At 37.8% G+C, this 17,798-nt stretch overlaps 1 protein-coding gene across 13 annotated transcripts in view; it reads right to left on the bottom strand.

Moving 5' to 3' along the window:
• The window catches only part of VPS13A (vacuolar protein sorting 13 homolog A), a 293,421-nt gene that overhangs the window by 82,905 nt on the left and 192,718 nt on the right, over nt 1-17,798 (bottom strand). For 9 of the 13 annotated variants that reach the window (XR_010588882.1, XR_010588883.1, XM_065550518.1 and 6 more), the window contains 5 exons: nt 16,737-17,034; nt 14,132-14,527; nt 11,452-11,556; nt 11,210-11,355; nt 1,641-1,680 (listed from right to left, as the gene is read on the bottom strand). Coding sequence is in view for 11 of the 13 variants with exons in the window: in XM_065550518.1 (XP_065406590.1) it covers nt 1,641-1,680; nt 11,210-11,355; nt 11,452-11,556; nt 14,132-14,527; nt 16,737-17,034 (985 nt within the window). In the remaining 2 variants the exon portion in view is untranslated. Of the gene's footprint in view, nt 1-1,640; nt 1,681-11,208; nt 11,356-11,451; nt 11,557-14,131; nt 14,528-16,736; nt 17,035-17,798 lie in introns of all 13 variants that reach the window. The other 4 variants (XM_042850566.2, XM_065550520.1, XM_005297727.5 and 1 more) reach the window with 2 other exon arrangements.

Genomic DNA, 17,798 nt, shown 5'->3' with positions numbered 1-17,798 from the left:
TTTCTTCTTATTACTATAATTTATATTACAACATCAAGGAGCCCCAGTCAAGGGCCAAGACCCCATCATGCTAGATGCTGTAGAAGTACAGGGCAAAAGGCAGTCTCTGCCCCAAAGAGTTTACAATGCAAGTACTAGACAAGAGACAGCAGATGGATAGGGACAGACCAATGGGGGAGTATAAGGAAACAATGAGACAATATCGGTTGACATGATATAGGCTGTAGTCTCAACCCCCTACTGTGCTCGGCAGCAATAAAAAATATTGATTTTTAAAAACACTTTCATCTTAACTGCTATAAAATGAATAGGGAGCTCTGTTAGGATTTTCTAAACTGTTACCTAATCTAAAAAGGATAAACTGAGAGGAACCCAGAACATTTATGCTAGAGCAAGGGAGTGGAAAGAAGGAGGGGTGAGGAACTAATGGTAAAAAAGGAATGGAGGCCAATGCATATAGCATTTAAAAAGAGAACAGCACCTGTAATGGAAAACAGAATTAAAATGTAGAGTATATTAAGAAAGCTCTGGCTTTTAACCACCGATTTCCTGTTTAATCCATTTAACATGTATGGAAGCAGGTATTTTTTTCTCCTCATTGCTGAGGATGTCCCAGCTATATATTCGTGAAAGCTGGTGCACAGGTGTGACATCTGACTGACTGGTTATGCCTTATCAGCATGCAAAAGACATATTCTAATTTAAGAACTTCGATATCTTTTTTATCAAAAATTACGAATTATTTATCAGCTTCATCAGTGACATTCAATGACAAAAATCTCACTTTAGTATAGTGGTAAAACCTATTATATGTTCAAATCTCTAAATAAGCAAATTAAGTCAGGTATCAGCATGTTAGTGAATTTTTATACTTACCTTTCCTGTTGAAGGACTGTGTAATTAAATCCAACCCTGCACATTGCTCTTTATTAGCAATGTCTCACCCACTGTCTTTTTTAACATTTTCCAATTTTATATTGTGTTTTAGAAGGCCAATTAAAATTAGACTTGCCTTTTCCTTAAGTAAGCACAGCATGTTTTGTTACTAGTGTAATTCCTTTCTTTCACTGTCAAACAGTCAACTGAATTTTTTTTGGTCATTTGTTGAAGTTGACTTCATTATTATTATTTATATTTCAGTAGTACATAAATGCCTCAACCAAGATCATAGCCCCATTGTACTGGAGTCTACAATCACATAAGAAGAGACAAAGAGCTTATTTTCAAATAGAAAATACAGGCAAAGAGGGAGAGGGGAAAGAGAGGCACTGAAAGATATAATGACTTGACTGGGATCTTACAGAAGGTCACTGGGAATAGTAGTGAGGTCTCGAGTCCCGTGCACATTTAGACTTTTAAAAAGCATACCTTTAAAATTTACGGTGAGTTTAGTTCTTATGGAAGGAGACACTAAACAAGAGCCAGGGATTGTTTGGACAGATATTAAACAAGTTTGTCCAGAAAACTCTTCCTCTTTAAATACATACCTGCAACATTGGATATCTCAGTAATGTGCCTCTCCGAAGGAAAATAATATGAACTGTAGTATTAGGATGAGACTAGCATACTCAATTTTGTATGACCTTACAACAATCTGAACTCAAAATTTGCAACAGTGAAGGGCTAGTTCACTAACTTACCAGGCCATCAAGTTCCCTCTCCCATAGATTCTCAGACCCCAGGAAGCAGGAAGACAAGAAAAAAAATTAGTTAAATAGCAAGACTGACTAGGTTATTCAAGTGAAAAAGGTACGCAACAGACAATGGAAATTCATTCTCATGAAGCAAACAAAAAGAAAAACTATGAAAGGTAAAATGTGAAGATGGAAAGGTAAACTATAAAATGGAAATTAGGAAAGCTAAGAGGAAATCTGAAGATTAAATAGCCCAAAACAAAGAAGTTAATAGACAGTTGTTTCATATATCAGAAGCAGGAAAATTGCAAAATGGAGTAATGGTGGCAATTAAGGATAAGGAAGATGGAGAAAAACTAGGCAATTTTTTTTTTTTGCACTAGTCTTAGCCACAGAGCATGCTGAGGTCATGCTTATGCCAAAAATCTTTACATGGTAATAAATGTGACAGTGTGAGATATGACTGTGTCAAACTGTAATCTTCATTTTATACAAGGAACTCCATTTTCTACTATGTTCTGAAGGGATGTCTAACCTTGCCATTGTGATGTACTGAATTCATTCATCCCTTCATAGAGCAATGTGGAGCCATCAACTTGGATTGTGTTTCAACTGCTGGCCTAATCCCAGCAGGACACTGGATTTTCTACCCAGGGGCACGAGCATGGGCTAGTGGATCTGCAGCTTCTCAGCCTGAGCACACGATGAAAGGAAGAGAAACTATTTAAGAGGGGGTAACTTCTGTGAGACGGGAGGCCATTCATCACCACATTTAAGAAGAAATGCTGACAAAACCTCAGAATCAATAAAGGGGCGAGTTCTGACTGTGGTGGAGAGGGAGAATGTCTCAGGACTTTTGTTATTTTACAAGTATCTTTAACTCCCGTGCTTTTTAAGAATAAAGTTATGGTTAAGAAATTCCTTTGTTAAACCTATGTTCCTTGCTTGCCTGTCACATTGTCTCTGGAGGAGTTAAAATTAGAAGCCAGAGTGCCCACAACTAGGTGGGAAACACTTTGGGAGCATGTGTAAGCAACTGGGGGCTCAGGAAGTCAGAGGCACTGGTTTAATGGACTCGAGCAACTGGACTGCAGAGTCCCACATCCCAAAGATGTGTTCAGACAAGAAGTCTGTGCCTGTGAATGCACTCTAGAAACCCAGAGCTAGAAGCATGTGGAGTCCAGAGATTGGGTCCACTTACAGACTGGTGACCATCTAGAGGGGGACTGGGCCAGGCTGTGCCAAAGAAAACGGGGCACTGTCAGAGCAAAGGTGTCAAAAAAGGAGGAGCTGGCACAAACAGATAAGTTAGAGAGCAACAAGTGAGCTCAGGACTAGGTAGTAAATACCCAAGACGTTTGGAGGAACTTGAGAATGAAGTGGCTGAGCTGCTACACATTTTGACATTCTTCATTAAAATTGAAGCTTACATACCTGTGACTAGGATTCTTCCACATGGATTCTGCATACTCCCATGCTTGGGATGCTTCCGCCAGTGCAACTTGAACAGAACCTTAACTAGTGTGGCATCTCATGCAACACTCACATGCCGCTCCTTTCAGTGTTTGTGAATAGTTGGAGGACAAGGACACAAAGGGGGGCATTATGTTCTGGCTGCCTCAGTTCCTTCCCCTGTGACCCCAGGTCCTTTGTTAAGTATGACCCCAAGGAAGAGGGGAAGGATGGAGAGGATATGCATATGCAGTCCAGCTTGGAGAACTCAGGTGAGTAACCTTCATTTCCTTTCTGTGTGTCCTCTGCATATTCCTACTCATGGGATAGATTGCTTAGGAGTATACTAATCCTTGTAAGGTGGGTCATGGAGTCGCAATTGAATAAGGACTCGAAAATTGCTTCACCAAACCCTGCGTCTCAGCTAGACACCAAGTCTAGAACATAGTGTTTAATAAAAGTATGAATGGGGCTCCACATAGCTATCCTGCAACTTCCTACAAGTTTTTAAGTAAAAGTCATAAAGGCTACTTTCACTTTAGCAGAATGTGCTAAAACCCCTTTCTGGAGCAGAACAAATGCTGACATACACTTCTTGTATACAACGCTTAACCCATCTAGATAAAATTTGAATAGTGATAGTTTGAGCCATCTGTGTAAGAGATGAACAGGTTGGGAATTTGTCTCAAAATGTATATTTCTGTCCAAATAGTATACTAAAGCTCTTTTAACATCCAGAGTGTGCAGTCCAGCCTTCCTTACATGACCAAGAAGTTTAGAAAAAAATTAATCAGTAAATTACTTGCTTGATTTATATGAAACTCAGAAATCACCATAAGTAAAAACCTAGAGTGGGGACATAGCAATAGTTTGTCCTTAAGAAAGGTAGTAAATGGTAGCTCAGCCATCAATTCTTGAAGTTCACTTTTTCTCCTTGCTGAAGTAATAGCTATTATAGAAGCTGTTTTAATGGATAAATGGAAAAATGTACATTCCCCCATAGGTTCAAAAGGGTGTTGCATGAGATGCGCAAGTACTATATTTAGATCCTAAGATGATACAGGATCTCTAACTGGTAGATAGAAATTAAGTCCTTTTAGAAATCTTTTAACCATATAATGAACATATATAGATTTATTATCCATAGGAACAAGGTGTATTTATTATCCATAGGAACAAGGTGTATTGAAACTACGAAGAAATGGACCTGAACAAAAGACAGCTAGAGACTAGACATTTGAAGATGTAGCAAATACTTTAAAATATACTGAATAGGTGCTGTATAAGGATCTATATTAGCAAATCTGTGTTATATCCAATAACAACTACTTTCTTGACGATGCTGTGACTAGCCAATTGTCTAGATAAGGAGAGATGAAAATCCCTTGCTTTCTCAGATATGTAGCCACTATGGAAGGACACTGTTTGAAAACACTTGGTACAGCAGAAAGACAAAAGGGAAGGAACTTGTAGTGGAAGTGGTCCTTCCTTAAATAAAATGCAGGTATTTCTGATAGATGGTCTATTGAAGTCTGAAAATACATATCCTTTAGATTGAGAGTGATGAACCAGTTCTGAACAGAAATGAAGCAAATTACGAAGGCTAGAGACAACACGCAGAACCGAAATCTTCAATGAAATGCATTTATGATATATAATATGGGACAAAGACCCCCCACCCTGTTTTAAAATAAGCAAGTATCTTGAATAAAAAACCCTTTCCTCTGTCTTATATGCAGCATTTCCTCTATAGCTCCTGTTTTTTAGAAGGGAGAGAACCTCGACTCTCAGCAGGCTCTCACATGATGGGTCCCTGGAGAAGGATGAGAGACAGGGGTTGGAGGCAGGGTTTTGAATTTGATAAAGTATCTGTTGAAAATAATTTCTAGATTTCTCCTGTCTGATGTTATAGTCTGCCACTGGTGGTAGAATTGGGACAGTTGGTCTCTAAATGGGGTAGGACAGGTACTGGATACAATTGTTTTGCAGGTCCTATGTCCTCGTGTAAAAAAAGACTGAGGTTGAGTTCCAGAAGATGGTGTAACCGATAATATCCCTTTACTGCAGGGCTTAAAAGGTTTCTCTTTCTATTGCTGTTGCTGATGAGGATTCCATTGATGATAATTCCTCTTTTGATAAAAATAGGATGAAGATGGAGGGTACTGTCTATAGTACCTAAATAAAGGCATGTAGAGCTCCTTATTTTTTTAAAAAACACATGAGAATTTGGCTGTAAATTTAATATTCTTCATTTCCCCTAAAACCTCATCTGTTTTTAACTAAATAAATCATTCCCTTCAAACAGGAGATCTTCAGATCTCATTCTTGTTTCTGGAGGAAGACTCACAGATCTTAACCAGGCATGGTGTCAAAGATAGGCCCAAAACCACAGATCACACTGAAATAGCCAAAGACTCAAAAGCTGTCCTCAAATCAAGCTTAGCAGCATTCTGACCTTCCACCACATTGAATTTCCCAACATTCTCTGGTCATCTGGGTGATTCTTTATATAGGTTAATATATTTCCCCATAGATGGTACTGGTAGCATGCCACCATGGCCTGATAATTTGCTACTCTTATGCCAATGATAGCAGAGGAGAAATTTCTTCTTCCTGGCATATTCTTCCCTTCCTTGTCATCTGGTGTTGAATGAATCTCTTCAGTGTAGCTTCCACCACCAATGAATTTGGGGATGGATGGATGGATGTGAAACATTAATAAGTCTTCTTGGGAAAACTGATATAATTAATCTACCCTTTTAGACATCAGCTGCACTGATGGAAGGTGCAGACCACAAAGTCCATCTAATAAAGGAAGTGTAACCCTCTGTCTTGCAGACACCACTAATATATCAAATATAGGGTGTACCATCTTTCTCTATGGACACTGAAAATATTACATGTTTTGTCATTTTAGCCATTCTGTCTAATTCATGGTATAATACAGCATCTTCTGACAACGATGAAGCTAATGACACCCCAAACACTTTCTTCTGGAGACGTTTTGTCTCCAGAGTCCAGGTTCAACTCTCCTGCGGCTGTTCTATTTGCTCTTCTTCGTCTGATAAAGCATCCTGCAAAACCATAGGACTGTCTGTTTCTCTCTCTCTCTCTCTCTCTCCATTGTACAATCAGATCCATGCTTTTCAGATCCAAAGACTGAAATCCTTCCTGGATCCGTGTATAGATCCCATGATGGAGTTTGCCAATCAAGCCAAAAGCCTATATTTAGATCTGATGGGTAAAATCATGGGTGATACAGATCCTGTCCCTAATCCTTGTGTAGACTAGTATCTATCCTTCTGATAAAGGATATAATCGGGTTCCATGTTTAGATGAAAATCTGAATGATGCAAATACAAACAGTGAAGGGAGGGTCAGGAGGGGAACATGAAAGCTCCAGTGGGCACTGCTTTTGTTCAAGCTGCACCAGTCGGAGTGTCCCAGGAGTGGGAACATACAGAAGACATTCAGTGAAAAATCTGTTACTATACTGGAGAATGGGAGGGCAACAAATGTATCTATTTTTTAAAATGTTCTTAGGAATGATCCTGAGATCTAGAAAGCCTCACTTTAGTATCTGGAAAACCAGTGAGTCCAGTACTGTTCAATATTTTCATTAGTGACTTGGATGATGGAGTGGAGAATATGCTTATAATATTTGTGGATGACACCAAGCTGGGAGGGGTAGTAAGCACTTTGGAGCACAGAATTAGAATTCAAAATAACCTTGATAAATTGGCGAATTGGTCTGAAATCAACCAGATGAAATTAAATAAAAACAAGTGCAAAGTACTACACTTTGGTTAGACACAGTACTGCAGAAAAGGATCTAGGGGATATAGAGTCAATCACAAATTGTATACGAGACACCAATGTGATGCAGTAGTGAAAAAGGCTAATATTTTGGGATGTATTAACAGGAGTGCTGTATGTAAGACATGGGGCATAATTATCCTACTCTACTCAGCACTGGTGAGGCTTCAGTTGGAGTATTGTGCCCAGTTTTGGGTGCCACACTTTAAGAAAGATGTGGACCAACTGGGGAGAGTCCAAAGGACAGCAACAAAAATGATAAAAGGTTTAAATAACATGAGTTATGAGGAAAGATTAAAAAAACTGGGTATATTTAGTTTTGAGAAAAGATGACAGAGAGGACCTGATAATCGTCTTCAAATATATTAAAAGGTGATCAATTGTTGTCCACGTGCACTGAATAATCAGCTTAATTTACAGCAAGGAAGAGGTAGGTTAGATACTAGGAAAAACTTTCAAACTATAGGGAGAGTTAAGCAATGGAATAGGTTACCAAGAGAGATTGTGGATCCCTATCCCTATCACTAGAAGTTTTTAAGAACAGGTTGGACAAACACCTGTCAAGGGAGGATCTAGGTATACTTGGTCCTGCCTCACGACTGACTAGATGACTACTCACAGTCCATTCCAGCCCTGTTTTTCTCTGATTCTTGATAAAAATACAATTATAAAACACCTGGGTGAGCACAATATGATGTGGCCAAGCCAGTAATAGCATCAAGTAAAGGAAAATCGTACTTCTGTAATCTTTTAGCATTTTGTGGCATGTCAACAAAATAGCCTAAGAAGGAGAGCCAGTTGGCACACTTTATCTGGACTTTGAAAGAGTCTTTGACATGGTCCCTCAAATTGGCAACAAGGCAGACATTGGGCAAGAATAGATAAGTATAATCATGCATCAGAAAATGGCTAAGAGAAAACACGGAGTCAGAATAAATAGTCAATTTTCAATAGGGCAAAAAGATTAACAATAGAGTGCTCAAAGGTTCCCTAGGATTGGCGTCATTAAATATATTTATTAATGTTCTGTTACAAGGGATGATCAATAAGGTGGCAAAATTTTCAGATATACAAAATCATTTAGCTTAATCAAAACTAGAGACTTTGAGGAACTTCAGAAAGACTTGAGAAAGTTGGGTGAATGGCTAGAACAATGGCAGATGAAAGTAACTGTAACTACTCAGGAAAGAGATGTAGGCATTATTAACTCAAAAAAATCTCTTCTCAATGTTCAGCAGTAGCAGTAAAAAAAGCAAACAAAACATTATCGTTCACAAGGAATGGGATGTAAAATGAACACAAAATATTACAGTGCCATTAAGAACATAACATAAGAACAGCCGTACTGGGTCAGACCAAAGATCAATCTACCCCAGTATATTGTCTACTGACAGAGGCCAATATCAAGTGCCAGAGAGGGAGTGAACCTAACAGGCAATGATCAAGTGATCTCTCTCCTGCCATCCATCTCCATCCTCTGACAAACAGAGGCTAGGGACACCATTCCTTACCCATCCTGGCTAATAGCCATTAATGGACTTAACCTCCATGAATTTATCTAGTTCTCCTTTAAACCCTGTTATAGTCCTAGCCTTCACAACCTCCTTAGGCAAGGAGTTCCACAGGTTGACTGTGCACAGTGTGAAGAACTTCCTTTTATTTGTTTTAAACCTGCTGCCCATTAATTTCATTTGGTGGCCCCTAGTTCTTATATTATGGGAACAAGTAAATAACTTTTCCTTATTCACTTTCTCCACACCACTCATGATTTTATATACCTCTATCATATCCCCCTTTAGTCTCCTCTTTTCCAAGCTGACAAGTCCTAGCCTCTTTAATCTCTCCTCATATGGGACCCATTTCAAACCCCTAATCATTTTAATTGCCCTTCTCTGAACCCTTTATAATGCCAGTACATCTTTTTTGAGATGAGGAGACCACATCGGTACACAGTATTCAAGATGCGGGCGTACCATAGATTTGTATAAGGGCAATAAGATATTCTCCGTCTTATTCTCTATCCCTTTTTTAATGATTCCTAACATCCTGTTTGCTTTTTTGACTGCCGCTGCACACTGCGTGGATGTCTTCAGAGAACTATCCACGATCTCTTTCCTGATTTGTTGTAGCTAAATTAGCCCTCATCATATTGTATGTATAGTTGGGTTTTTTTCCAATGTGCATTACTTTACATTTATCCACATTAAATTTCATTTGCCATTTTGTTGCCCGATCACTTAGTTTTGTGAGATCTTTTTGAAGTTCTTTACAGTCTGCTTCCGTCTTAACAATCTTGAGCAGTTTAGTATCATCTGCAAACTTTGCCACCTCCCTGTTTACCCCTTTCTCCAGATCATTTATATCATTTAAATAAATCAATGGTATGCCTTTACACTTGGCAAACTGTGTTCAGTTCTAGTTTCTTTTTCTCAAAAAGAAACAGACATGGTGAAAATGATAAAAGCCTTGAAACTTTTGTATTGGTGACTGTTTTCAACAGAGCTAGCTTCTGAATGCGATCCCCCCTTATCAATTAAAAGCACTCTTAAAATATTTAACACTATTATAAGTGCTGGAGGTGAAGCTGTGTTTGGGAGTGGAGGCTAACAGCTCGCAACCCCCCCGTCATGACCCCCAGTTTGAGAACCCCTGATTTGAAAAGACAGACTGTTGAGTTTAGGGAGATGTGAATAAAAGAGGATATATTAACACATGTATACAAAATAATAATATATAGAATAACGAATTATGAAGAAACACAAAAAGATAAATAAACCTATTTATTCTCTCATGACAACAACAAGGGGACATTCAATGAAATGAAAGGCAGCAAATTTAAAATTAATCGAAAATCTCTTTTACACAATCATAGAACTGGAAGGGACCTCGAGAGGTCATCTAGTCCAGTCCCCTGCACTCATGGCAGGACTAAGTATTACCTAGACCATCCCTCACAAGTGTGTGTCTAACTGGCTGTTAAAAATCTCCAATAATGGAGATTCCACAACCTTGCTAGGCAATTTATTCCAGTGCTTAACCACCCTGACAGTTAGGAAGTTTTTCCTAATGTCCAACCTAAACCTCCCTTGCTGCAATTTAAGCCCATTACTTCTTGTCCTATCCTCGGAGGTTAAGAAAAACAATTTTTCTTCCTCCTCCTTGTAACAACCTTTTACATACCTGAAAACTGTTATGTCCCCTCTTAGTCTTCTCTTTTCCAGACTAAACAAACCCAATTTTTTCCATGTATAATTACCCCATGTAACTTATTGTCACTAGATGTCACTAATGGAAGAGCTTAGTATTCCTAAAAGGACATTTGTACGGATAATAAGAAAAACGAACTGTTACATTAGACAGGATTTTTAAAAACTTAGAATGGAAATACACCCTTAGACTTCAAGGCAAAAGCCAATCTTTAATTGATGGAAGTCAGGATTTTTTTTCCCTTTTGATCAACTTCCTTTGAGGCATCTGGTTCTGGCCACTGCCAGGGAAAGGTTACTTAAAAAGATGGACCTCCAGCTTGATCCAGTGTGGCATTTCCTATGTTGTTTATGAGGAATGGTGATTTAACAATTTTATAGTCAATTGTATTTTTTCTTCCATAATCATTAAGTATAAACTCTACATTTAACAATAGCGACTATTAAAAGTAGAACAGTAAGATATGGTTTCAATTAATTTATAGCCAGATTCTGATACTCTTATTTAAGTAAAATCTTACTCTGCAAGCAATCCTTTGAAATTAGTAGGACTACTCACAGAGGCTACATTATCACTATATGATCTGCCATGTGCTAGGGGCAATACATTGTTATGTTGGTCCTAGAGCAATCCATAAGAAAACGTGACCCCAGTTCTTCTGCTGCTTTGCAAAGGGAGTAAACTGCACACTGTCCAACATGACAGCACAACTATACCACCACATACTATGGGAGGAACAGAAAAAAAGCTGCACCTACTCCCCACCCACCTCTGTGGGGGACAGGAAAAGAATGTGGCAATTCTGTGGAGCCTGCTTCTCCTCAAGTGCTGCTACCTGTGATGCGAGTAGGAAGTGCCTTAAGCCTCCTACCAATCTTGCACTGCCATGCAAGGTAGGCTACAATTTAGTTTAGAGTAAGGTACTCTTCAGTGGAAGTAAGGGTACCAGAATCAGCCCCTCATATTTTTGGATAACCAAACAGTACCGCATATAAAATATTAAGACAATCTTTGTGTGAGAAATGAAAACTGAAAATTTCTCGAGAAACTCAAATTGTGTACAATTCAAATATTTAGGGTTTGATTTTTAAAAATCTACCTGCTGAAAAGTGATAGGAATCCATTTTTCCTTGCCTTCTTCAGCTACTTCTAAAGTATATTTGCTTCGGTTTGCGACCATAAAAAAGGGGGTGAAAGTTACGATTCTTGTAATGTTAAAACTGCTGTTATCTATGGTGACACCAACCTGTGAATGAAGGAAATTGTTTAAAATTTGTTAGTCTCACATAATTTTTTATATTTTCTAACATATAGAAGTTTGATAGACACATATTATACTCACATGGTACTCCTTTTTGTGACTCTTACATTTAACAGAACCATGACTACCAACAGTATCAAGAGAAAACTGATCAGACAGTTCACTGTCAGTCACCATAAGCTGCACCTGTAAAAAGAAAATTCATTTTTGTTAGAGTATGAAAACTAATGGAAAACATTTAAAATAGCCAAATCGACAAACAACCATGTCTTCTGATCCTTTGTTATCCTCATCTTCTTTCTACCATCATTTCTTATAAACACAGACACACACACAGTCTTGTGCTATCTATTGTATTAAAAAGGTGGTTGTCTCAACAAGAAGAACAGGAGTACTTGTGGCACCTTAGAGACTAAAATTTATTTGAGCATAAGCTTTCGTGGGCTACAGCCCACTTCTTCAGATGCATAGAATGGAACATATATTGAGGAGAGATATATACACATGCAGAGAGCATGAAAAGGTGGGAATACTAAGTATTCTCACACTTCTTATCAAACTGTCTGTACTGGGCTATCTTGATTATCACTTCAAAAGTTTTTTTTCTCTTACTTAATTGGCCTCTCAGAGTTGGTAAGACAACTCCCACCTTTTCATGCTCTCTGCATGTGTATATATCTCTCCTCAATATATGTTCCATTCTATGCATCCGAAGAAGTGGGCTGTAGCCCACGAAAGCTTATGCTCCAATAAATGTTAGTCTCTAAGGTGCCACAAGTACTCCTGTTCTTTTTGCGGATACAGACTAATACGGCTGCTACTCTGAAACCTGTCTCAACAAGGTGATTTCACATTCTTACTTAACTATTACAACATTAAACAGTAAATTGCAGTTTTAGTGAACTTATCACCAGCTTACTCTCATTGTAACAACCACTACTAAAAATATATTAACCTTTTAAGCAACATCATTATGCAGCCTTACTTTAAGCATTTGCTTAAGCTTCGCCCTGCGTAGGGGTATGTCCTAATTTGGGGTCTGAAAGGTTAAGTAAAACTCATTTTAACGATTTCCCATATTCCCCTTTCCTCTGACTATATACTTTTAAACTGTTTGATAGTTCTTAGTATTAAACATGATGTTAACTGTCCTTTTATTTTGGCGAAAAAGAAAAAGTCAGTTTAAATGGTCTTGAGTAGTAGTTTAGACCTATCTTGTTTCTTTAAAAGAAACCCTAAAAGCACAAAGGGAGAAAAAAAATAGTAAAAACAGACAATGCGTCTTCTATCTCCCATACTCCCTTGCTTTCAACCCAGTTCCTGGGAAATTACATTCATACACCATTATCTTAATAGCCACTCCAAGACAGTAAATCTTTACTAGAATCAGACTGTATAAAGTGTTACTTTTAGCTTGCTTTTTGGTCACAGGCTCATAGCAGTGTTGTAAAAAGACAGATTTGTCTTGGCTGACTAAGTCAGACAGAAGGAAAAAGAGGAAGTCAAAAAAGGAGAAATAAGGAGAGGCAAAGGCAAAAACTACAGATTAACATCAAAGGTTTTGCTGAGCATTTAGTTGAGGCAGATGGAAGTAGTAATGCCATGTGGTTCTCTCTTTCCCTCTGGCCTGTTCTAATTATGGCATATTTTAGGATCAGGATAACAAAGGCCTAATAATTTTAATGGTGGGTTCAATGCTTAAGCAAATTGCCAAGTAATCCCTCCAAAAACACAACATCCAAAAAAGCTGTGTCAATCTCATCCCATTATCACCATTCAATAAAAACACATTTCCTTCCATTTCTAGAATCCATTAATTCCTTGTTACACCCACCTTTGACCTCACTAGTAGCCTTAGAAGCCTAAACACAGTTTTTCAGTTTGCACATATTTAGTCTGTACCAGTCCCTTGCTCTCCAACTTTTGCTTATTTTTCAACCAAGTTGATACAGGCTGAGCTGTTTTTTGGTTATCTTTCACCCATTCTGGACCATTTAGAATCTAGACCTTTGTACAGTATGTCTTATCTTCAGTTAGACCTGGATCCCCAAGGAGATCCGCATGGGCAAATTATTGTGCTCATAGAGATCAGCTTGTAGGATGAGGGCCTTAAGACTGAAAGATGTTTGGGGAAGAGAGCATGCCTTTCTGTATGTTTGTATAGCACCTAGCACAATGGAACTCCTTATTTCTGATTTGGGCATCTGGGCACTCCCATTATTAAAGTAATAAATACCGTTTACCAATGGTAGCTATCTTAATTTAACATCCGAGAGACAAAGTTAGGGACAAATCATATGAAGTACTGATCTCTTCGTTTTTCATTGTCAGTGGCAGTTGCAAGTGATCAAAGTGGGATCTGGCTGCTATGTCCTATTCCAAGAATACAGAAATACCTGCGGTATCTCCTGTACCATGATGGCAACTGTTGGTGAACGTGCCTCTTTTTTTTTTTTTTTTTTTTAAATGGTGACCATTGTAATACATCACGCCTTAAAGGATTTTTCAGTTCCTATTTTACAGCTTCACTTACAAGCCAAAAATAGGTAAATTTCTCATCTCCTTAAGAAATCTCATAAAATGCTGTATTGGTGCACAAATTTACTAATTTCATGCTATCTAGTAAATACAATAAACTTTATTGCTACATTTACATCTGTCATTAGTTTTCAAAGTTCTGAAAAACTTTCAATTAGTAAATGAAGGATGACAACTAATTTAACTTAGCTGTCAGTTTATTAATAAAATTCACTTACAGTACCTTGTTATTTTGGAAGAAATTTTTAGGCTGGAAAGAAAAAAGAAGTGGCTTTTTGTAGTCAGGAGGATGCTTGCGGTGAATGCCATCAGCTTTGTATTGCAGCATTCGGCCAGTTTTGTTTACCATCCAATACGGACTGTGAATTGCTATGATCATTTGTCCAGTTGTATAGGTCACATGAACAGCAATATCTAGTTCAGTCTTATCCACTTCAGTGATACAAGAGAATGTGATGAAGCCAATTTCTTGCTGATTAGTTCTTATATGGTACTCGCTTTTCCAATTTTGATCAAGATAATTAAGTAACTGCAATTCCAGCTTGGTTTGATCCAATACTGCATTATGAATCTGAGTTGAACATCCATCCTCTAGAGTGTCCCATTTGTTATCATTTCCCTTAAAAAAAAATTTACACATTCACATGGGACAAGATACACAGTTGTAACATCATCTTGGTTTAATTTGTGCCATTTTTATGTACCTTTTAAAAAAGTTTATTTTAGATGTACAGAATAGGCAAAATATTAAAAAGCATGTACATATATCACTTAATTACTAAGTTTTGTGCCATAAACAACCCTTTAATCTTATTACTGTACCCTCTCTGTCCTTTCTTCCCTCGATTCTCTCCATATTGTTTTTCTTTGACTTGATTATATAATTTTTTTTGGCAGCGAATTTCTCTTGTTTATGAAATCCTTAGCACATTTTAGTCACTCAAAAGTAATAAATGATAATTTAATAAATTAATGATTATGAAAAACTTATTTAAACAATGCAAAAGTATTTTGAGATTTAGCAACTTCTACTGAATTCACTGGAAAAAAATCTCTAGTAGTCATCACTCAATTACACATTTTTTCATGATAGTGAATTTTCTTCATTTTGGATTAACTTTTATTTATATTCATATGAAAACCCCATACATTTGATATGAAATTAAAAAATCATCATCAATGATTGATCTCATATATACATCAAGCAACTCTAGACATACAGTAGATCACGGGTCGGCAACGTTCAGCATGCGGCTCGCCAGGGTAAGTGCTCTGGCGGGCCGGGCCAGTTTATTTACCTGCTGACGCGGCAGGTTCGGCCGATTGCGGCCCCCACTGGCAGCGGTTCGCCGTCCTGGGCCAATGGGGGCGGCGGGAAGCCGCGGCCAGCACATCGCTCGCCCGCGCCGCTTCTCACCGCCCCCATTGGCCCGGGACGGCAAACCGCGGCAAGTAGGGGCCGCGATCGGCCGAACCTGCCGTGTCAGCAGGTAAATAAAACTGGCCCAGCCCGCCAGGGTGCTTACCCTGGCAAGTCGCGTGCCAAACGTTGCCGACCCCTGCAATAGATACTTGAACACAACTGATAAAATCCTTTGGTGATGACATAAAATTGCCCCTTACTACCAACCAACTTCTGTCTTCAAGGGTTCTAGCGTGGCCAAAATCATCTGGAACTAAAAACAGTACATTACTCACCACCACGACATGCATCTCAAATCTGAAAGAAGATTAGAATCCACACTGGAAGCTATAATTTATCTGTTTAATTACCAAGTGCACCTGGTATTGAAAAGCCATATATAGCATATTCCACGCCTTACCCCAAAAAGGAAAATTTCACAATAGTCTAATTAAGAAGCACTTCTGAGGAGGGGGCAAACCTCTTCATTTTTAAAGTCATCGTTATGTAAACAATTCCTGTCAATAACCAATCTGTAACCACCCCACTTTTTTTAAACAAAGATGAAAAAGGGTGAATAAAGTACCCATTGATACAATGATTTTCAATGCAATTTAGGCTCCTAAATCAATGTTAAAATATTTTACCCATTATCTATAGGGAATCTAAAATCATTGCAGAGTTCAACTGAAGCACCTGTTATCAGCCTGAGGTAGGCGAAAATTAATTTTTTTAACTGCATCTGTTTCTGGAATTTGTTTTATTTAATGACAAATGTGGAAAACAGTCTATCTGTTGCTCTTATTTGTATTAGAAATAATAGTCTCTACTTGAGAGAGTCACTTGAGTTTTGACAACTCAGCTCAGAACAGGACTTGTTTATTATTTGTATGTCCGTTTGCTGAATATAAAGAGCACTTACATCAAAACGGATGTTTATTTTTGGTGTCTGCCTTCTAAATTTTCATTGCCCTTCTCTTGGTAATGTACTAGGACATACTCCTATTGATGCCACTGTTTCTTGAGGCAGTCACAGTCCACATGAAAAAGGATCTTGCATATTTATGGTGCAGAGAGTTACTAGGATCCAGCTCTACTTGACAATCAAAAATGGAGTCGTGTATGGCAAAGTTAATATGTACTGTACTAAACTTGCCTATAGTGGAAGTGTTGAAGTTTCTCTTTGCCTGCATTTCATATATTTGATGTATTTATAATTCAGGATAGCATCTTTCATACTATGGTATCTGTTTCTCCTCCAATAGACCAAACATCACTGCTATAACATCTATAGTTGTGTTTAACTAATAATGCCGCAGAAACATTTCTGTGCTTATTTAGGTCTGCCCGTAAAAGAATGTTTACTTTCAACCAAATTACACAGCATATACAGGAACAATACAAAAATAATAATTGTAAAGATTACCTCTAGAGAATAAGTAATTGGATAAGGAAGAAGATTGCGGAGAAGGACAGAGGGCCATAAATGAATAACATATGGTAAATCCCATCGATCATCTGCACATACTGAAGATGTCAAGGTATCTTTTACTGGCACAACATTAATGATAAGTGAATGATTAGTTGATTTCACGGACTGGCATTTCCTCTGTATTAAGTTGCCAAAATTTTTCATAATTTCATCAAAGCTAATTCCTTCACACATTTCATATTCTCCACCAATTCCATTTTCATCAGTTACTGGTTGCAAACAAAGTAGTGATCTGCAGATGAAAACATTTTTAAACGTTTCTGATAGCTTTCTAATCTCTCAGTAACAAACTTTTAAAAATAGAAATTTTAATAACAAAATTCAAATATTAGATATTTACCTAATTTGTTGGTTTTAAACAACTGTTTCTCAATATAAAATTAAAACAAAACAAAGCTATTAAAAGAGGAAGCAAAAAAAATGCTTCTAACCAAAGGGTTCTTTGAGTGGTGTACCCCTTACAGAACTCACTGGAAAGCAGTGACTATTGGAGACACATAAGGGGCCTTGAAACCTCTCTGTGTATTAGGAAGAGTAGGAGACAAGATTCCTGTATTTTTCTGTTGTGGCGTGTCAAGCTAATCTCAGATACTGCCCTTCTCTGAGGCACATAAAGCATAAAATATGAGGGATAATGACAGATATCTTGCTTTTTTAAGTACGGCACCAATTTAATCTAATTTGCTTCCTAGATTCAGCCACTGTATTAGAGTAAACATGTGTCCAGCTGATTAAACCTATTAGTAGGATGCTCCTACAGTCAGACTGACGGAACTACCTGTGCAATGAATCTGATGTTACTAACACCACTAAATAATTTTGAAAAAATAATATAATCAGAAATATAATTTAACTACAGTATTTACAATAAAATGTAGCAAAAAATGTTTTCCAAAGGTGACAATGGGAGGGGCAGAAGGAATTTCAATCTTAGCACCCCTAATCATTCAATAGAGTGTAGAGACTGCTCTTTATTGGATGACCATAATATCTTCC

Source organism: Chrysemys picta, chromosome 6 (genome assembly GCF_011386835.1).
Source record: "Chrysemys picta bellii isolate R12L10 chromosome 6, ASM1138683v2, whole genome shotgun sequence".
NCBI lineage: Eukaryota > Metazoa > Chordata > Testudines > Emydidae > Chrysemys > Chrysemys picta.
The sequence above is the reverse complement of the archived record's forward strand: the minus strand, read 5'-3'. Positions and strand labels throughout refer to the sequence as shown.